Source organism: Scardinius erythrophthalmus (assembly GCF_964197995.2).
Source record: "Scardinius erythrophthalmus genome assembly, chromosome: 22".
In the NCBI taxonomy this organism is placed as follows: Eukaryota; Metazoa; Chordata; class Actinopteri; order Cypriniformes; family Leuciscidae; genus Scardinius; species Scardinius erythrophthalmus.
In genome coordinates, this window is record NC_138242.1 from 18537347 (window position 1) to 18560141 (window position 22795).

The 22795-nt window shown below is 38.5% G+C and overlaps 1 protein-coding gene across 2 annotated transcripts; it reads left to right on the forward strand.

Moving 5' to 3' along the window:
• The first annotated feature begins 64 nt into the window (after positions 1-64).
• Positions 65-15962, forward strand: LOC308683076 (uncharacterized protein). 2 transcript variants are annotated; one of them, XM_081353280.1, is made up of 5 exons: positions 65-316; positions 800-870; positions 1051-1210; positions 8579-8708; positions 14307-15962. In XM_081353280.1, the coding sequence occupies exons 2-5, from the start codon at positions 851-853 to the stop codon at positions 14507-14509; spliced, it is 513 nt and encodes a 170-aa protein (XP_081209406.1). In that variant the 5' UTR covers positions 65-316; positions 800-850; the 3' UTR covers positions 14510-15962. The 2 variants fall into 2 exon arrangements, with proteins under 2 accessions (XP_081209406.1, XP_081209405.1); XM_081353279.1 differs by having other exon boundaries at positions 98-451.
• Positions 15963-22795: the final 6833 nt, after the last annotated feature.

Below are 22795 nucleotides of genomic sequence, written 5' to 3' on the forward strand. Positions count from 1 at the left end.
ATTATCATTATTTACAATAAAAACGTAAAATAAACTTTAAGGGACTTTTAATTTGACGTTCTTCTGCCATGAATCCACGGAAGTACGGACGCCTTTCGAGACAACACAAGAACTACAACAAAACCCCCTTCGTTTGCTCATGGAAAAAACATAGCGCTCAACATTTCTCGGAAGCCCTTGAGTGTCTGAAGTATTAGCATTTACCAACACACAGAGAGAGAGAGAGGAGCCACATTCGGCCTACAGGCTGCTAGTGAACCCGAGCTGTTTGAGAAAAAAAAATACACCTAGGTGACCGTGTTTGTGTTTTATAAAGGTAAATTTATTTAACTAACGTTATATTAGCCCGTTAGCAAAGAGACTTCCTCTTGTGTGAGTGTCTATGAGGAGCAGATGCTTCGCTAGCTGTCTTAAAGCTGGATTATAACGCTACTTATAACACGTTTACAAGGTGAGCTTATTTTCTTGATGAAAAGTTGTATTAAAGTCATATAACTAAAATGGGCTGTAAGTTAATAAATCCCAATGAATGCACGTAAGGGGTGCGCGTGCTCTGTAATGTTTGTTTGTTTATGTAACTGACTGTTATATGGGCGAACTAAGCTTGTGAGTTTATTTTCAGTTTTCTGTTTATGTAACAAAAACCCAACCTTGTGTGTTACACAATATATTAAAAATAAAGTCTCTTCTAAATGATTCTAGAGTGACTTTAAGAATCTGAGCTGCTTTAAACATGACATGAGGAATGTCGAAATGACATTTTCCTATGCAGACTGCCAGTAACTCTTATTGGTTTCAGTTTGACAGCTTGGAAGCTGATTATGGTCATTGATACCAACTGGTGAGAAGCATGGAGCTGTACTGGTACATGTAAGTTTTAGGAAGACTGTTGATGTGATTACAGCTGTCTTTTGTTTTAACATTGCATCATCTTTGATTTTACTTTATATTTTATTTCTGGTTTATTTATGTGTTGTAATAATAACAGTTATTATCAGTTATTATGAGTATGTCTTTGAGACTTTAAACTTGTTCTCAATCTTGTTTTAGAGTCGTCATAATATTTATTATGATTAAGATCTTCTTCTACATCTGCTGGTATCGCTCAAGGCAAAGACAGCTCGCTGCGTACCTCAGCAATCCCCGAAACGCTCAGATCGTCATTGTGGGAGGACGTGCGTACCTGCACCAGGTCTGTGAGAGACAAAATGTGAGTAAAACTAAAACTTCAAACTTCAGTTCAATCAGATCTTTTTTTTTTTTTTTAAGGTGTGGCCAAATTGGATGTGCGTCAGCCGTTGCTGATATAATCGCTTTTTGGAAGTATGACAAAGTTTAGCTTCCTGTGTAGTACTGTGTGGGTCTCCTGGATTCAGTGTACATTCAGCAAAACAATGAGACAGACTCAAACGCAATATGTTATGGTAACTTCTGTTGACCTTAAGTGGCATTTCACAGGAGATTTGACTAGTAGGTAAATGACAGAGCGACTGATAAGCAGACAAAACTTTTCCCCTTTGATTAAGCACTTGTTAAGGGGAAGAGGAATGTTGTGATTAAGCACTAAAAATGTATTTAAATCCATCACTGTTCAGTCAGTCTACACTCACACAGTAGATTACACCCATATCAATATTAATTTGTCTTATTTTCTCTTATTTTACTTTTTCATTTAAAACCGTTAATCTGTCATCAAATAAAGGTAAGTATTCATGTCAGGACGGAAAATCTTTCTGTTGAATGTTAAAGTGTCAGACATATTGCTGTTTACACCTGGTATTAACATGCATATCAAATGCAAACCCCTTTTTATCAGAATTGAAGGAAATTGATTTTTTTTTTTAAAGTTCCATTACTATATTTAAATATTAAAGCAGCATGATTAATCATGTAAAGATCTCGATTCAGACATCCACTCGATCTTATTTCTAAATGACAGTGATTTGCCTGTCTGTTAAACCTTTCACAAGTTCAATCACAGCGAACATTCAAATGTGCATTGCCTTTGACCCAGGCAGTGCAGTTGTCATGTCGGCTATAGGTGTGAATGTGAAACCGCTTCTTTTCAAACACACAGTATCATTATTTCTGTTTTACAATCATACAAATTATCACAGAAGTGCTGGAATAAAAGATTATAGTTTGGATATAAACACTGATGTAGGGCTGTCTTGATTCCTTGGTTAAATTAGAGTACTCGATTTTAAAATATCCTCGATTGCAATTTACTCGTGTCAAGTAACCCACAAAATACTGGAAGTGGCGCATTCCACGGACGAGAATCAATGAACCGCATTATTAGACCATTTTCTAAGGCTGGATGATGTATTAAAACCAGATAAAAACCATACTATAGCATAGTGCTATTGTGAATTCACAAAGGCTGTGCTTCAATTGAATAAATATATGCCCTGTGGATTTTTATATACAGTGAGGAAAATAAGTATTTGAACACCCTGCTATTTTGCAAGTTCTCCCACTTGGAAATCATGGAGGGGTCTGAAATTGTCATCGTAGGTGCATGTCCACTGTGAGAGACATAATCTAAAAATAAAAATCCAGAGATCACAATGTATGATTTTTTAACTATTTATTTGTATGATACAGCTGCAAATAAGTATTTGAACACCTGTCTATCAGCTAGAATTCTGACCCTCAAAGACCTGTTAGTCTGCCTTTAAAATGTCCACCTCCACTCCATTTATTATCCTAAATTAGATGCACCTGTTTGAGGTCGTTAGCTGCATAAAGACACCTGTCCACCCCATACAATCAGTAAGAATCCAACTACTAACATGGCCAAGACCAAAGAGCTGTCCAAAGACACTAGAGACAAAATTGTACACCTCCACAAGGCTGGAAAGGGCTACGGGGAAATTGCCAAGCAGCTTGGTGAAAAAAGGTCCACTGTTGGAGCAATCATTAGAAAATGGAAGAAGCTAAACATGACTGTCAATCTCCCTCGGACTGGGGCTCCATGGAAGATCTCACCTCGTGGGGTCTCAATGATCCTAAGAAAGGTGAGAAATCAGCCCAGAACTACACGGGAGGAGCTGGTCAATGACCTGAAAAGAGCTGGGACCACCGTTTCCAAGGTTACTGTTGGTAATACACTAAGACGTCATGGTTTGAAATCATGCATGGCACGGAAGGTTCCCCTGCTTAAACCAGCACATGTCAAGGCCCGTCTTAAGTTTGCCAATGACCATTTGGATGATCATGGGAGAAAGTCATGTGGTCAGATGAGACCAAAATAGAACTTTTTGGTCATAATTCCACTAAACGTGTTTGGAGGAAGAAGAATGATGAGTATTATCCCAAGAACACCATCCCTACTGTGAAGCATGAGGGTGGTAGCATCATGCTTTGGGGGTGTTTTTCTGCACATGGGACAGGGCGACTGCACTGTATTAAGGAGAGGATGACCGGGGCCATGTATTGCGAGATTTTGGGGAACAACCTCCTTCCCTCAGTTAGAGCATTGAAGATGGGTCGAGGCTGGGTCTTAATGACCCGAAGCACACAGCCAGGATAACCAAGGAGTGGCTCTGTAAGAAGCATATCAAGGTTCTGGCGTGGCCTAGCCAGTCTCCAGACCTAAACCCAATAGAGAATCTTTGGAGGGAGCTCAAACTCCGTGTTTCTCAGCAACAGCCCAGAAACCTGACTGATCTAGAGAAGATCTGTGTGGAGGAGTGGGCCAAAATCCCTCCTGCAGTGTGTGCAAACCTGGTGAAAAACTACAGGAAACGTTTGACCTCTGTAATTGCAAACAAAGGCTACTGTACCAAATATTAACATTGATTTTCTCAGGTGTTCAAATACTTATTTGCAGCTGTATCACACAAATAAATAGTTAAAAAATCATACATTATGATTTCTGGATTTTTTTTTTTAGATTATGTCTCTCATAGTGGACATGCACCTATGATGACAATTTCAGACCTCTCCATGATTTCTAAGAGGGAGAACGTCCAAAATAGCAGGGTGTTCAAATACTTATTTTCCTCACTGTATGCACTTTCATTATTTACATCCTTGTAGGACATCCTTGTAGGTCTCAGAGCAGCTTCGTTCACAGTAAATGCTGCTCCACATGAACTGTTATCATTTACATGTGTGGAGTGTGTCTCAAACTCCATCTCTGCATATGATGTGAGTTTGGGTTGCTTATAACATTCATCTGGAATGCAATGTGCGCCATTTCATCAGATTTATAAGGTAAATTATTTATAAACCTACGCAAATACAGGAGAATACTGCTATTTGTTTCTAAATATGTGAACTGTTGACAGCCGAAAACCAGTAATTTAATTCAGTAATTTTACTGAATCTGAATTTAACACCTTCATACCTGAATTTTTTTCACGGTGCAAAAAAGTTTTTACTTGCTTGATATTGCTCTTCTTCAATGTAGAAATGAATAAAAAAAATAAAAAAATTTGCCAACTAATTTTTTGTTTATATATATATATATATATATATATAGATAGATAGATAGATAGATAGATAGATAGATACACATGACAGTATATACACTCACCTAAAGGATTATTAGGAACACCATACTAATACTGTGTTTGACCCCCTTTCGCCTTCAGAACTGCCTTAATTCTATGTGGCATTGATTCAACAAGGTGCTGAAAGCATTCTTCAGAAATGTTGGCCCATACTGATAGGATAGCATCTTGCAGTTGATGGAGATTTGTGGGATGCACATCCAGGGCACGAAGCTCCCGTTCCACCACATCCCAAAGATGCTCTATTGGGTTGAGATCTGGTGACTGTGGGGGCTATTTTAGTACAGTGAACTCATTGTCATGTTCAAGAAACCAATTTGAAATGATTCGAGCTTTGTGACATGGTGCATTATCCTGCTGGAAGTAGCCATCAGAGGATGGGTACATGGTGGTCATAAAGGGATGGACATGGTCAGAAACAATGCTCAGGTAGGCCGTGGCATTTAAACGATGCCCAATTGGCACTAAGGGGCCTAAAGTGTGCCAAGAAAACATCCCCCACACCATTACACCACCACCACCAGCCTGCACAGTGGTAACAAGGCATGATGGATCCATGTTCTCATTCTGTTTACACCAAATTCTGACTCTACCATCTGAATGTCTCAACAGAAATCGAGACTCATCAGACCAGGCAACATTTTTCCAGTCTTCAACTGTCCAATTTTGGTTAGCTCGTGCAAATTGTAGCCTCTTTTTCCTATTTGTAGTGGAGATGAGTGGTACCCGGTGGGGTCTTCTGCTGTTGTAGCCCATCCGCCTCAAGGTTGTGCGTGTTGTGGCTTCACAAATGCTTTGCTGCATACCTCAGTTGTAACGAGTGGTTATTTCAGTCAAAGTTGCTCTTCTATCAGCTTGAATCAGTCGGCCCATTCTCCTCTGACCTCTAGCATCAACAAGGCATTTTCGCCCACAGGATGTTTTTCCCTTTTCACACCATTCTTTGTAAACCCTAGAAATGGTTGTGCGTGAAAATCCCAGTAACTGATCAGATTGTGAAATACTCAGACCGGCCCGTCTGGCACCAACAACCATGCCACGCTCAAAATTGCTTAAATCACCTTTCTTTCCCATTCTGACATTCAGTTTGGAGTTCAGGAGATTGTCTTGACCAGGACCACCCCTAAATGCATTGAAGCAACTGCCATGTGATTGGTTGATTAGATAATTGCATTAATGAGAAATTTAACAGGTGTTCCTAATAATCCTTTAGGTGAGTGTATATGATGTATTATATATATGCGTGTTTCCAAATTTTCCATGTTGCCACAACAGTCAGCAAAGTTTAAACACCCTTGTTATAATGGAGATTGACAGATGAATAGGTGGCCCTTCACTGTTGTCCGGGATACATCAGGACAGATTATCTTTTACACTATGAATGTTAAAGGGTTACTTCAGGATTTAGCATTAAGCTTTGTATTAGTAGAAAACCTGAAGTATTTTCGAATTACCATGCTTTCCACCCTCATATCCCCCTGAGACAAGAGATTTATGTATTTTTTGTCTGGAAAAAATCCTCCGATGACGCAAAAATCGTCATTTTGCGTCATCGGAGGATTTTCTGGCCAGAGGCTAAAGACTACAGCCAGTAGATGGCGTATTCCGCATGTTTTCAACCCGCCCATAGAGGGTGGGATCTCACTCAGAATGTACACAGTGTCAGCCGTCTTTCTTTGGAAGCTAAGCTAGCAGGCTCTTGTTCTGTGGAGAAAGCTGAATAGTAGGAGAAAGCTGAGTAAGTAACCATCCTCCTTTTCCCGGACTTGTCCGGCGGGCGAGATCGTTCAAAATGTCCGGGATTCAGCTTTTGCTTTCTGCGGTCGCCATTCATTGTTTACATGCACACCTTTCAATCTAACTGAATTCATTCCGATTGGTGAATTTGAATGTAGTGTGTGAAGTGATCGGTTGATGTGCGTTTTACCATTGCTAAGAAAAATTCCCGCTCCTCCGTGAGAGATGCGAGACCCGGCGCGTCTCAGTAATCACGCCACCGGCCTCGCGCTGTTCTCCCGCGGCCGTAAGCCTCGTCCTGCTCGCCACAGTAAACATGATGAATGGCGACTGTAGAACGCAAAAGCCGAATCCCGGATATTTTGGACGATCTCTGAATCCCTCGCAAACTCATCACATAGGCTAGCTTTGTTGTTTTCAACTGCGCACTCTTACCGGTAGGCGTGGCCTCCTAAGGCAGCGAAGCAAGTGCATTCTGGGAGTTGTTGTCTTTCATCCACATAAGCCAAAAATACATTTTCTGGCTTTTCTCAGTCTAGAAAGCTCCAAATTCAAAAATTTCTTCACATTTCTTCTACTTAAATTACCTATTTTGAATACACATTCATCTTCCCAGAGGTGAAGTATCCCTTTAAGGTGTCATACATTTTTTTTAATGTGGGTTGAGTAATTTGGACCCTTTTGACACATGTATTTGTACACTTGTAATCGGATCACTTAAACAGATCCTAAAAGGCATGTTAGTCTATAGGGGAATCTTTAATATATCTGATCACAGGAAATTTGAATCTTCTCTAAGGTTTCAGTTGGCTTGTTTTCAGACTGAATTTGAGTGCGGATTCTAATGTGGTGCACATTTTCAGTGTGACATTTGGTGAACTTCTACTTTTACTGTTTCACAACACAATTTTTGACCTTGGTGCTCTGCATTTTTTTTGACTCATGATGTAAAACGTTTCACTCTCTAAACTCAAAGCTACAGCAAGGATCTGTTAAACCAAAAAGAGGGCAGGAGTGTCAGGTCTCGTGTCTGTGTTATTCGCACAGGCCACTAAATGTGTGAACTCTTCTGTTCAGAAGAATAGTTTCTCTTGTTGGTGCACAGCACTTGTCAAAACTAACCAGTGCCTGTGAAAAAGCCAGAAGAAGCAGACTTGATGGAACAAGAACAGGACCCAGAGCTAAGGGCCGTGACAGTGCTGACAAAACTTTTTAGGAATGTTGTTGTTTTTTTTAGTTTTTTGGGGCAGTTTGACTAAAGCAGATTCATTTGTACAGTCAAGTTATGATATCTGTGACTGTATTATAAATGAGATTTCTTTAAAAGATTTCTTCTGATGTGTAGAATGTGATCTCTGTAGCTCTAAACTGTATTGAAGCTGTAACGCTGCATTTTAAATTCAGAAAAAGCCCTTTGTTTCTAAATGAAAGCTTCTTATGTTCAGAAAAGCATCTGGAAGCAATTTGTAGCACAAGTATTGAAGACCGTTTCAAGAGCTTTGCCATTCAAATAAGGTTGCTATTTTAATATTTGACTGGGTATTTTGGATAAAAAATGTACATTTTATTAGTCCATCATACCATTGCAAGCTGAATTTTTATAGGATATATGCCTATAAAAAAGTTCTAGATTATCTTAAAATTTTTCAGCAGTTGTTTTCTCTTTCTTCTAACAGAAGTTGTTTTCTCTTTCTTCAGATGTGGAGAGAACAATATATAGGTCTATTTTTAGAAACCCAAGCTGCCTGTAGCTCTCCACACAGGAAATGCCCTTAATTTGACAAGCGGTTCAGATAGATGATCAACTTTTAGCCTGCTTACACATTCACATGTAGTTGTTTTTGTCCTTCTTACAGTGGTTTTAAAATGCAGTTTGCCCTTATGAGGTCATTTGTTAGACCGTGTATCACATAATAGTAACTTGTTTAATATTTAACAAACCACTTCGATGAGCAATAGCGTAATCAAGAAGGGAAATACCAGACCATTAAGATCCAACCTAAAAGATGACCTTTTCTTTAAGCAATTTTTTTATGTGAACTATGAAACTGCATATGACATAAAAAAAGAAGTGTCTCATATCCTTACTGAAACTGGGATATCATTGTGTTTATCAGCCAAACTGAGACCACAAGGTCTTGTAGGTTATGAGCACATACATAGGCCTGGGCAAGGGATTGCAGGATTCCACCATTTAACAGCAAGCATCGACTTTATCTTGTTTCACTGCCACATGTATTTAAAGTCGTCTTTAAGATGCTTCTTGTGTGTAATATGTCTGATTGCGGGTGTTTAACTCGCACTGCTGCTCTGCTCCACAGACATCAATCTGGCCCAGTTGGTACGGAGTTCAGGACGACGGCTCGGTTGGCGAACCCTCCGCCTCTCTTCCACCTTCATCCTCACTGTCTCAACTGGACATGCCTCCTCCATATGAGGCAGTGTCTGGAGGTAAGACTGACTCACTATACGACTACACCCCAGTCTGCACTGGGACAGAAATCATTTATTGCAAGATTATTAAGAAAATGTAAGAAATTAAGAGATGTGTAATGTACAGTGTTGGGAAAGTTCACTTTCTACATGAACTAGTTCAAAGTTCAGTTCACAAATTTTAAAATGAACTAGTTCAGTTCATAGTTCATATTAAAAATTTTGAACTAAGTTCACAGTTCCAAAAATTAACTAGTTCATAGTTCTTTTTTTCCCATGTTGTTGCGAGATATTATTTTTCAAAATGATCGCCACAGCCCTATAGAACCACAGACAATTATTTTATCAGTTTTAACACTGAAGCTATGCGTCCGATTTTTTTCCCATCCTCACCGACCTTGTCATAAAACTTGTTAAATGATCATACAACGCCTCCTTGCTGCTTTTTGTTTTGATTTGTAACGTAAGTGATGAGTCGTTCATGAACGATCCATTCATTGCGTCTGTCACGTGACAAATGAACGAAAGGTTCATTTCTCGGAAGGTAAAGTAATTATTTATGTTCCCTGTAAACGATTTTTGACTGCAATATGATTTCTTAATTCAGAATATGATCAAGATTGCATAGGTGGATGTGTTCTGGGAATTTGCCAGTTAGTATAACATTTAAAGCCCCTTAAATGAACGAAATGACTCGAAAAAAGATTTGTTCATTTTGATGAATGAGATCAAACAATAGAGTCAGTAGACACTGGTGGCTGGTGTTGCCAGATTTGGGTGTTTTTTCCGCTACATATTAAGGCCGGTTTACGGTGTGTTTTAGCCGGGTTTTCGACTGGAAGGCTCTATAGAAATCTGGCACTCTATTGAACGAAGTTAAACTGAGAGAGCGTGGCGTTCACAGACACCAGAATGAACGAGTTCACAGTAACGTTCATCAAGCAGTAATACAGTACGTTCAGGCACAACACTGGTAATGTAAGAGATTTAGAAATGTTTTTACTGGACCACTTTAAAGACCACTGGTACCCAACAAGTAGTATTTTTTGTTGTTGTTGTTTGTTGCTCCATTTATTATCAATTAGTATTTGATTTAACTAGATTATTTATTTCTTAAATATACAGTTTGTGGACATATACATTGCACATCACCTCATTTCTCAAAGAGACTAAAACTGGTCCGTGCGCAGATTCAGGCTTTCTAAACCTTATTTCCATGAGCATACTCTGCTCTGATTGGTCAGATGGCCCAGTCTGTTGTGATTGGTCTACCGCTTACAGTGTGTGTCAGAAATGAAACGCCCATTACCAAATCTGAATGTCAGCTCCAGAGGCTTCCTCAGCACTTGTATAGACAGTAATACGAACAATGACGTTGGCGTAGTTATATCAATTCCAGCGCAAATCCTCATTAGGCTTGGCACGATAGTCGGTGTTACCGGTGTTACACGGTGTTCAGTCGCAACACCGGTTTCATCACTTGCCCACCGCAGCACCGCAAAAAAATATTTTTTTTTTAAAGCAATTACGCAGTATCAGTATTTTCTGTCACCAGTTGACTAGCGTTGTATGATCACGATCATGTATGACCATTCAAGCGCGACAAAACAAGAGACCACGCTGTCCTGCCTATTACACACACACGCACACACACACACACACACGGAAAAGATGCGCGTCAGTATCGAGTTCTCTTTTCAGCCTTGAACAAAAAATAACACACACAAATTATGCCAAAATGTCAGTTTTGTCGAGTGTCCTCATAAGAGCAAATGATTTAAATAATATCATAAACGAATGTAGAGGTTTGTGAGAAAATGGGACGTGTGTCAGATGGAGTGTCATTAATGTTAATCAAAGAACAAAGGTAAGAGAGTAAATTAGCCTACTCACTCAGACCCGGCACCAGGAGGATTAGTATACCGGTAGTCTAATAATCATGAATGCACTCTCTTGTTTGCATGAATGAATCTTTTAACACATCTCCGGCGAACGGCTTCTTCACGCAAAAGATAAACTCTTCATAAAGCGCAGTGAAATTCATGTGGCATTTCCTGATGGAACGAGGTTGTTCGCTGACTTCATTTTATACGTGCAATTCACACGAGCTCTAAACGAATGCGAGACTGCTGAAATTAGTCAAACTTTATTAATGAAACAAAATCAGAGGGAATAGTTTCTTTTAATGTATTTTTTCTTTTATTTTTTACCGGTTGGCCGGTCACACGGCTTTCATAGTTTTCAGTTAGGCTAGTGCGGAGACCAGGGCCGGGTTTCCCGATAACGATGTATCTTAGCTCTTAAGAGTGTTCTCTATGTGCAAGGTTATGAACGCTTGTCGCAATTCCACGCGCGGTTCCCAAAAATGCACTTAACTTGAATGCGCGAGAACGCGTTCGTGCTACTTAAGAGTCTGTCCATTCGCGAAGTGCTGAAATATAACCTTATATGTAATCGTATTCTGAACGTTTAACCTAATAACTGTCATCTGTTGTGGATTAGCAATAAAGACAAGTGACAAGCATTTGCCATTGTTGCGTTTTTCATGAATAATAACGAACCCACCATTCAAACACTGTGGTTGAATCCGAAATCGCGCCCTATACCCTCAAATAGGGCGTTATTGTTCTCAACATGATCTCAAGCAGTGAAAAATAGAGCACACTGACAACGCACTGAAAGACAGGACCGAGCAGGTAGTATTTAATATGAAACAAAGTCTCAACTTTCAAATTTGGTCAGTCAAACAAAAATAAAATAGGCCTATCGGCTCTTTAATGTGTCGTGACAGATTGTATCAGTTAAAGCCAAGTTCAAATCCACCGAAGTTAATCAATAACTCTTCTGACTGCTTTGTCGCACAAAAATGGTGGAATTTGATTGGTCAGATCGCATGTCAATCAAACTCAATGCGAATGATGAATTGACCCCATGTAAAAAAAAAAATTACATCACTCCAACACCCCCCACCCCCACGATGAAACCGGTAATACTGGTGTTGTCACAAGTCGATTAACCGGTGGGAGAATATTATCACCGTCACATCTCTAATCCTCATCCTTTTGAAGTGCATGCAAAGTGGATTCTCAGTGCTGAAAACAGCATCTTCTCAACATGTCTACAACACAAACCAAACACTTCCAGTCTCAGCTTCAACTGCAGTGTTTGAGGGCTGGTCAAAGTAGACGTTGAGACTGGAATTGTTGCCGACTTGTTTCGGCAGTTCAGAATAAATGTTTTCTCTTGTTGTGCACTTTGCAGACATTTTACATTCACAAAAGCTATATTATACACACTGCGTGAAAGGTAATATTCGAAAACGCGTAATAAGGGAACTTAAATGAAACCATTCATTAAACCATTTGAATCTGTTAGACAGTCATGGATTTTTTTTTGGTCAATGGAGTGTTACAAAAAAGTTAACCTTAAACAATGGAATAGGGACTTGTCTGCTAATTATTTTCTAGTTGCACATTTGTGTTTGGAAGATGGATTTCGCCTTATTTTTGGCTCTCTGTGTATACGCCAAATCCTGATATTGTTGCAGCGTTTATGTAGACTGTGTTGCACTTAAAATCATCTCTGAAAGTGCTTTTCCAAGCGATCACTCACAGCGCAGCTGGAATGTAAATGATTAAATGTTTGTTGAACTATGAGCTCTTGCACTGACGTTCTCTTGTGTGTCACAGTTTAGGTTCATCCCTAAAAACATCTCTGCATGAGAAGCTTTATACAGTAATGGTCGATATGTTTACAAGAAAATCAGCAAGAATACATATATGGTATGGTGAGGACTGAGGAGACTGTCAAGCCTCAAGGGTTAGACAAACGCTAAATACTTGACATGTCTTTTCACCCTAATATGAGAAACAGCATTTCAGTCACATTACATCTCTCCAGGGAAAGTCTCGTGCTTTCACCCACTCTGCTTTATGCTTTGTAAATGGTTAACAGGGACAATTTTATGACAAGAGGGAGCAACAGTTGGAGAGTGGGCCTGCAGGCATCAGCCATCCCAAATTAGACCAATGCTTCATAATTGGCAGGTTTTCTAACTGACACGCTGTCGCTGAGAAGGACATTTATGAACACCAGCTGCCAGATATTGACATTAAGACATGGAAAAGGTTGAAATGAAGTTGGCAATCAAAGCTTTGTGCGTAGGGTTTACTTAAGTTTAGTTTCTGTGCTGAGACCGATTGTTCATTCAGCAGCAGAGAAGGAAATCTTCTGGTGCTTGTGTGGATTGGCAGCAAACGACAGATTCTGGCTCACAGCTCCAGTCGTCTGTATCATTCCATTTCCATCATTTCCATTTGTGCTCTCATTATCTAACAATGTCTAATGAGTTTATAAACATTGGATTTCAGCAAGTAGATCTATAGGTGTCTAGAAGACCCCCAAGAAAGAACATGAGGTTGAAGATGCAACACATGCATATACCGCATTTCCTTTGACCCAGAAGAGTGAAAAATAATATCTCCAGGGCAGGATGTGGTTTTTGTCAAACTTCAGTGACACATCATTCAGCGTTTCCACCGTTTCTTGATATTTGAGAGAAGTGGTGATGGAAACCCCCCCTTTTTCCAAGTGCTTTGTGTGTCGTTTGTGCCACCTGTTCCATGGACATATTTGGCAATATTTGCTTTTGTTTGCTATTAAAAAACAAATAGGGCATTGATGGTTTGCAGTGGCCTGTAGCATGAAACAGGAAATAGTTTTTTTTAATTATTTTTTAAGAATGACCTTGCTATTTTGCATGCATATTACATTGATGAGTAATTGGAAGGTTTAGTTGTGCAGAAAGTTGCCGAGAGTCACTAGTGTTATTCTAGTCTTATTACTGTTATTATTCTCTTTTATAATGTATTTGTATTTTTAGTGATCAATAAAATTTATGTTGTTTTGATATCTCTTTTTTACAGAAATTAGTATAAAATTGCTAACATTACTATGTCATTTTACTGTAAAATGCTGAAATAAATGGTTATATTGCCATATAATTGCCACATAATTTATGAAATGGCATTCCCAAAAGTTCTTACATGACACATCACATATGATTTATTTCAATAGTTTTGTTTCTTCTCATTTTTGTTATCAGTAATGTACAGCAGGGTGTTTTTGTGTTAAATGTTCTGTTATTAACTTAATGTTTATTAGATTATTTTAGTGTCATGTGTTCTCTGCTGATGTTTTGTATTTGTGACCCTGTGCAATGTCTAATGTACAAATATTGTCCATGTTTTAATCATTCATCATGTGGCTTTCTATTTTACCACCTGTATTATTACGCTGGTTATCAATACATTTTAAGGTAATATGCAGATGTTGGTTCTTCAATTACATTGGTATATTAACATTACATCACTTAATGAAATATTCCATTTTATAAATCGTAAAATATACAGGCACCGATTCCGTAATACCAGAATCATTCTCATAATATTTTTTACAGTGAATATCTGGCAACCACAGCTGCCATTTATTTTACTGTAAATATAACAGGATTTATTTTACAATGAGAAAACTTTTTTTTTGTTATCAGTTATGTTTTCTTTGCCATTTTAAACCTTTTGCATGATCATTGTGCTCTCTCGTCTTTGTTTTGTGCAGCAAATGACCTGAAGCCTCCACCTTACAGCGAGTACGCTCAACACGACGATACTGATGCATCCCTGAGCATCACCATCCCGGACGCCAGCGATTCCAGTGTAATTAGCGATGCCCCACCCCCTTACACGCCCAGCATCACCTCTGCAGCCAATCAGCAAGTAGACAGCCACAGCCAATCACAACCTGAGGGAATGTCAAGTTAGACTTCTCTCAATATAGAAATGCAACAAGGGCTTAGCAACCGCTTTAGTCCCTCTAGGTCTCGTTTTTCCATCTGGACTTATTTTCTTTTTAAGCAAACTATACAAAGATTTCACATTGGCGGTGGATCTTGCTCGTTCTCTTATGACATGAGAGAATTAGTATCGGGCACACAATAGGCGGTGTAAAGAATGAGACTGGCCTGATGCCATCTTCTGGCAGAGTCGAGCACTTCTCTACCCATGCTGGTGTACCGGTGCTTTCAGTTCACCCATGCCTTATGCTCATTTCCTCCAGCAAAATCCTAGCGCACAACCATACGGCAAACACGGCCATTTCACTATTTAAACGATTACTTTCACCGTCATTTATTTGCTGCAGTGTTGAAGGCTGCGTGTTTGAGGAACTGTAAATAGGCTAGTAGGTTAACTGATGCCAAGCACATTCTGCTTAGACAATGTCGTTGACACATTTCTTTCTTTCTTTCTTTTTAAAGTCCCAAAGGGATAGGTTAAAGGTGCAGTTCACGCAAAAATGATTATTCTGTCATTTGCTCACCATCAAGTCGTTCCAAACCTGTATGACTCTACGCCAGTGATATCCGAAACTATTATCATTCTTCAAACTGTCTTCTTTTATGTTCTACTGAAGAAAGTCATACAGTGTATGGTGAAATGATGCCAGAATTACATTTTTTGACTGAACTATCTCTTTAAAGTATAGAGGTCTAGCCTCAGGTTATTTATAACCTCAGTTTATATGTGATGACAATTAAAAAAAAACACAAAAAACATTTGCCCTCTGAAGCACTTTTAATGTTTTGTAATTGCCTTAATTCCGTCTGTTAGTAAGTGTCCAATATTCCTGAATCAACCAGAGCCGGTGTGGATAATGTGGATAATGGTTATGACTCGTGTAAATGTGCGAAGTCCTACTCTGTGTTGTATCGCTTATCAGGTTAAATGTAACACACTGATGCATTTGAGATCACAGTGCCCTTATTAACAATTTCTGCTAACCGAAATAGAACTTCCGTGTGTGAGTGTGTGTGTAAGGCATATGTTAACTGTGTGATGATGAATTCAAACAGAACTTCCTTGTGAAAATGTTTATGTGCTTTGGTGAGCGCATGAAGTCATCTCTGTGCAATTGTCAATATATCAGGTTCACATTATGGGATCAATGTTTTTTGTTTTTTTGTATAAAAAAAAAAGTCCACATGAAAGGATGTGATTTAAGTGTGCTTTTAGAAAATGTGTGTATAGTTCTGTCCCCCTTCTCCCATGAACACCCGGTCCTTCACTATGTAATTTCATTTAATCATAATTTGATTTAAAATGCTAATCCTGCAACATGTATTATCTCATTTAAACTGAAGTACTGTATATGCTATTTTTGTATTTATGGAAAAACCCTTTGAATCTCTTTCAAAAAATAAAGATCACTGAAATGTCATGTTTGAAAACAGCTCATTTCTCAAATCAAACTCGATGGACAAGTTTCATACTTTTTGATCAGTGACATCAGTGATATGTGGCATTAATCTCACAGCTTCATAAATACTGTAAAAACTTACTTTGGCCACTACATTCTGACACCACAAGGGGGCAGTAGTACACTATTCTTCAGTCTCATTTGTTCTCACAGAAGTTCTCTGCATCTTTGATAACTTGCCGTTCAGATTTTTATTTTTAACAGCTGGCTATGTATTTCCATATTTCCATATTCGTAACCCTGCAGAGCCAGTGCCCTCTGTTCCTTGCTTCCTACTCTTTTGTGTGGGACGATCGAATCTCAGTCAAATCAGTGAGGTGGGCGGCTCCTGCCATTTTGTACAACTTTAACTTATAACTGAAGAATGCAGCTTTGCATAATGTTTTGAACTATTTGTACAACAAAAGATCTTTCACCACATCACATGGAATCAAACACTTAAAGAGGATGTTGGAAATGCAATGTATGTTTACCTTTTTGACATGTTAGCTGTAGATTTGGCCTGTCCAGACAATTATTATTTTGACCTATATTTCAAATGAGTTGAATCAGATCCCACAAACTTGTAATTATATTACTTTTTAAAATACTCGACTACAGTTACTTTTTTATTGATTGTTATTCTCACAATGGCCATAAATTATTAATAGTTAATGTATTCTGCCTAGGCTACTGTTACTTTATCTTTTAAATGTTCCTTTCTAAAAAATAAAAAAGACCTGCTTGTATACATTCAAGGTCTTCCGGGTTTGTGGTATTGCGCACAGTGTTTTCTAAAAATTGCATATCTAATCAACTCCTGCCAAACACATTAATTATTATTTGAATTATCAGTGAGTCATTTAACCATGTATTACTGTCTTTGGAAGGCTTTTGTCTTTCAAACACATTCAAATGTGCAAATGGACCACTTGCACTGAGCTTCGTGACGCACTTCCGTTTGGAAATAGTACGTCTCACTTATTTCCGGTTATGTTTACTTTCGATGTACTGTGGTCAATGAGTTGAACAAACGCCACCTAAAATGAGTTTCCGCAATAAGATTGACAAATTTGGCAGTTTTTATTGACAGGAGAAGGTATGTTCTGATGTTTACTGTGTGCAGAATTCTCCAAACTTGTCGGAACATGAAGTTTTAATCCAACCCAAGGCCTGAGAAAATCTGAGAAAGGCAGCGGGTGTTAAAAATACGCCATTATTTCACCACAGGGTGTCAGTGTTCGTCTAAACTAAAGAGTGACCGCGACGCTGAAGTGTGTGAGAACAGATGAATAACATCGGTACGAACCACGAACATTTATTTATTTGGATTAATGTGCGATATGTACTAACTACAACGCGGAAGTAATTGTGCAAGTAACGTTAGTTCATTTAAATCATTTTATGTTTACATGCAGGTATTCTCCAACTTTTTGTTAGCTGAACCTCTTTGACCTAATCTATTTACTTGAAGTAGCCTACCCCCTGAGATATTAAGTTAATAAGTTAGGTCAATATAAAATTAAGTCAATAATTATAAATAATAAAATTAAGTTTTTGGGGATGAAAACTAATTTCTAAAGTATAGAAAACCTCTTTCAGGTTATTGCAGTGGTCAGTTAAACCAGCACCAGAACACTTTCAAGCACAGGTAAGACTTGTTAAATGTTTCATCTTGTTGTTTTTAGTGTTCATAACAAGCAGGACTTCATTTAAAGCGAACAGGTTACTTTAATTCTCCACTGCATTGTGTTTTGACACACCAGGTGAACTATGATTTCAGTGTTTAATGAGCAGTGTTTGTACCCATTCTCTTCCACAGCTCATAGTAGGAACATATAAGCTGCACCACAGGCAGAAGCACTCAAGGAGAAATAAGTGACGTTGCTTTTGGCCACCCTGCAGGAACACTGGAGGAGTTGCTGCGAGCACCTGCGGCCATCATCAGTGTTAGTCATGTGGATCTGGTCTGAGAAACAAATGAACACACACACACACACACACACGCACACACGCACACATATCAGACATCAGAAATGAGTCAGCTAACGCAGACTAGAGCAGAGGAAGCTTCCTCACATTTTCTCTGACTCATCTGAGCTGCTTCTGATTCTGTCAAATCTCCATTTATTTCCTCTAGAGGCACGAAGGCTGACTATTCTCTCTCTCTTTTTCCTCATCTTGGTCGCTAGTGTGTGCTTATCAAGTATTCATTAGGATTATCGGATGAGCAGAAAATGTTGTGTCAGAATTATTCTTATCCGGACAGTTTTATGAGGGTATGAACCAGATTTAAACTCTCCCAAACTGCAGCGTCTGTCGCAGCTTGTGTTTAATTGCTACTTTGACTTTAGCAGTAGGAGGATTAATATACAAAAATCTTTTGCAACAATTATACCATTATATCACAAGTTAAAGAACACTTTTTACAAAGTGATGAGTATTAGATTAGAATATTATTCCATTGTTATTCCAAATAAGATTTATTCAAATTCTGTCATCTTTTACTCCCCATCATATCATTCCAAACCAGTATGACTTTTTCTTCTGTGAAACATAAAGGAAAATACTTTGAATTTTGTCCACATCTTTAAGGTTATTAATATAACGTAAAATAATATGATAATAGCAATGCTTTTATTCAGTAAATAGATTTTTAGATACAAACGATGCAAATTCATTTTGGATACAAATTCAGTAAATAGATTTTTTTTTTCTTCAAATCAGAATCCTCACTTTTCATACAAAATGTATATGCAGCACAACTATTTGCAACATTGATAATAATGAGAAATGTCTCTTGAGCACCAAATCAGCATATTAGATGATTTCTGAAGGATCATGTGACACTGAAGACTGGAGTGATTATGCTGAAAATTCAGCTTTGCCATCACAGGAATAAATTACATTTATATAACAATATATTAAAATAGAAAACCGTTATTTTAAATAGTAATAATATTTCACAATATTACTGTTTCTGCTGTATTTTACTTAAAATACATTAATAAATTCTTACTGACCCCAAGACTTGAAACTTTTTAATGGTAGTGTAATTATATATGTAATATTTTATATTTATATATCATTACTGGCAGGAGGATGATTAAACTGACTTTTAGTAAACACAGAGGGGAAACAAATAGCGATATGTCGTCCGATGTGTAGCGAACGAGAAGAGCTGAAGCTGAACACCATGCGGCCAATCACATTGGAGGACAGACTAGGATCATACCATTATGTGAAAGGAAGGGGGACACTCCGAAGATTGCGAGTGTAGTGGTACAGGCCAGGTACACAGAGCGACGGGGGTGCCAGTTTTAAATGCTAATGTTAAAAGCTAAAGACTTTATTTATTTGATTTGTTTGCTGTGGTTCTGTGTTCAATTGTTGAATTAAAGTTTTATTAAAATGTTAAATAGTCGGCCCTGTTGAGTGTTTGGGGCAGTCCTTATATCTGGATCAGGTGTGGAGGAGAATCAATCGCTAGCCTGGCTAACGTCAGACCACATGTTAATTTTCTCGTATTTGAGGTGTGGTTTACGAATGCTCAGAGCCGTTTATTGGGCGCTACGAATGTCTATCAAATGCACCTGTACGTAGCTCATAGCCAATCGTTTCAATTATACCAGATGACGTATGTAGAGCGACAGAAATTCGACGAGGAAGAAGACGAAATAAACTTGCGTTCTATAACTACTTAGAACACTATCTAAGGCTGCATTGAAAGGTAACTTCGCGTCTAATGCCATGTTGGATCCATAGATATAAACAAACTGCTTCGGTGTGTCGCATAGACGTCGTCATCGTCTTGCTGCTCCCTCCCCGTTCTGTGATTGGTTCCCTTTTTGAGGGGAAAATCTGGTCCATGGTGTCCAGGCTACCTAGCAGTGTGAATAAAATTGCGCTGCGCGCAAGGCAGCATGGGGAAACCCAGGCTAATCAATCGCAGCATCCAACAAATTATCACCAGATACCGCCCACCTGCAACACAAACAAACACATGCACAAACACAGACAATACACAGGACAGAATGGAATCAATGAGCAAATGGCAAATAACTCAGGCTCATAACAATAGTAATTGTGTATTTTTTGTAACGAAAAAATGCATAAAAAATAAGGCTATTATGAAAACACTAAATAAAAAAACTGCTTACTAACACACAAATCATTCACAATTGCTAAATTGGGCTAAAATAGAAATTTGGTAAAAATAGAATTTTGGCCATTTTGGAGCCATAAGAGACGGCTTTCTAGTGATAGACGGTTTCTATCACTAGAAACAAAGCACTTACACGCTCTATAAAACAGTTAACACCATACGAGGAGCTTAAATACACAAGGAAATCTTGTCAACGGAACAGGGAACAGGTGTGAACTAATTAGAAACCATGGAAACTAACTAGTGGCAGGAAAATGAGAACAAATGAAACTGGAACTAGAACTAAACCAAACCAAAACACAATGAAACCAACTTATATGTGACAATTGCATGTAAAATAACCACTTCATTTGTATTTTTTAAATATTTATTTTTTTCTTTAGTTTGGTTTATGATGCAACAAAAAATATTTTTGACTGTTGATATTTCTAATGGACAAAGTCATCTTACTGGTAACCTCGTAAATATGTTATATTATAATTTTGTGAACAGATTGCACAGTCTTTAACGAGATGTCCCTGAAATCATTCAGATGGGTTAAGTTGCTGAACTGTCAGATTTTGAGAACAGTGGCAGGACGTGGCTGTGTGTTCTAGTTGGCCAATTAAGGCAGCACATCCATCCTCATAAATGTGTAGATTACTGTTAGTAGCAGTTACACTTATGAGTGCAGGAAGTAGCAGTGTAATGTTTTAGAGATGCACATCAGTCAGGCTGTTTTAGTTGTGACAGAGACTCATTCAGTTATATGGCTGTACTGATGTCATTTTAACTTGTGGGAAAGATCACAGGGAAAGAAAGGGAAAAGAAAGAAAGATCACAAATAATGTGTAACAAATTGACTCTTTTCACAGACATGTTGAAAAGCCACAATGAAATCAAAATTGACAATTCCTATTTTTATCGCAGTATTTTTTATAAATTATTATTATTTCATGTCAAATTTAAGAAATCCAGCAAGTTTTTTTTTTTTTTTTTTTTTACACCACTATACTTGGTGTTTTCTTTTGCTTGGGGCAAATAGGAACGCAAAAATTATAATTGTTGTCATTTACGTTCAATAGGATATTGACGTTTATACACAAATATGACGACTTCCATTTCTGAAAAACCCTGGAAATGTGAACCAGCGTACCAGCTGGTTTGGAAATTGGATGAATGGATGATTCACCTGCTGGTGCCATCATCTGGCGAGATGCGGGAATTCATTCGGCACCACCCTCACAGTGCATTATGGGTATTCTCTGACCGTTGTTGGAAACTTTTCCTTCGTCAAAGCAGACCAGGAGACGTTGGGATATCTTTCAACAGAAGTTACTCTTTATTGAGAACTCGCTGTGCGTTGCTGTAGTCATCAAGTCTAACAAGGGCAGTAGACATTGTAGTTTATATACATTTCAAGGGGGAGGGATTTACATTGAGGTGGATACAAAAGGAACAAAGCATGTAAATGAGGTAAACAGGTTTAGGAACCCGCCCTAGACTCTAGAGTGTTACCAATCCTAATCCAATCAGCATAACTATTCAAATGCATAGATGCTAATCCAATCAGCCTAACTATTCAACGACTGGGGCTGGGGCTCGGGTTCCAAGAGCCATTAAAGACAAAAGGTGAGAGTCTCAGTAATCTGACTCATTTAACTTACAATAGAGAAAACAGGTCTGGCAGGAATCTTTTGCTGGAAACTCGGTAATCATCATTTATACCTGAAATGCTAAATTCAGTCTACTAACCTTTCTCAGTTTATATACAGGGTGGGCCATTTATATGGATACACCGTAATAACATGGGAATGGTTGGTGATATTAAAGTCCTGTTTGTGGCAAATTAGTATATGTGAGGGGGCAAACTCCTCAAGATGGGTGGTGACCATGGTGGCCATTTAGAAGTCGGCCATCTTGGATGCAACTTTTGTTTTTTCAATAGGAAGAGGGCCATGTGACACATCAAACTTATTGGTAATGTCTCAAGAAAAACAATGGTGTGCTTGGTTTCAACGTAACTTTATTCGTTCATGAGTTATTTACAAGTTTCTGACCACTTGTGTTCAATGTGCTGCCCATTGTGTTGGATCGTCAATGCAACCCTGTTCTCCCACTACACACTGAATGGCCCCCAAGGTCTCCCGATCTGACCCCCTTAGACTTTTATCTTTGGGGTCATCTGAAGGCAATTGTCTATGGTGTGAAGATACGAGATGTGCAGCACCTGAAACTACGGATACTGGATGCCTGTGCTGGCATTTCTCCTGCGGTGTTGCTATCAGTGTGTGAAGAGTCAGAAACTTGTAAATAACTCATGAACGAATAAAGTTACGTTGAAACCAAGCACACCATTGTTTTTGCTGTAGGGCTGTCCCCTTCAGTTGTGCCCTATGTTTGGGTATAGGGGGTGATTTCGGACACAGCCAAAGTCAGTTTGTAGTTTTCTTGTTGATTGTTCTCTGACTGTTCCCAGGTGTGTCTTGTTCGCTAATGACGCCTTGTGTATTTAAACCCCATGTCAGGTCTTGTCAACCCATCGCTGGTGTCCTCAGCTCTGTTCCTTGGTTTTCTGGTGTATTTCGAGTTTATTTTGTACCTTTGTCTTGGTTTATTAAACACACTGCATTTGGATCCAGCTCTCATTCCTTCAGAGTTCACCAACATT

Coding starts and splice junctions, on each gene's coding strand:
- LOC308683076 (XM_081353280.1), top strand. CDS start 851: ATGGAGCTGTACTGGTACAT. Junction 871..1,050: donor ATGGAGCTGTACTGGTACAT/GTAAGTTTTAGG, acceptor ATCTTGTTTTAG/AGTCGTCATAATATTTATTA. Junction 8,709..14,306: donor ATATGAGGCAGTGTCTGGAG/GTAAGACTGACT, acceptor TGTTTTGTGCAG/CAAATGACCTGAAGCCTCCA.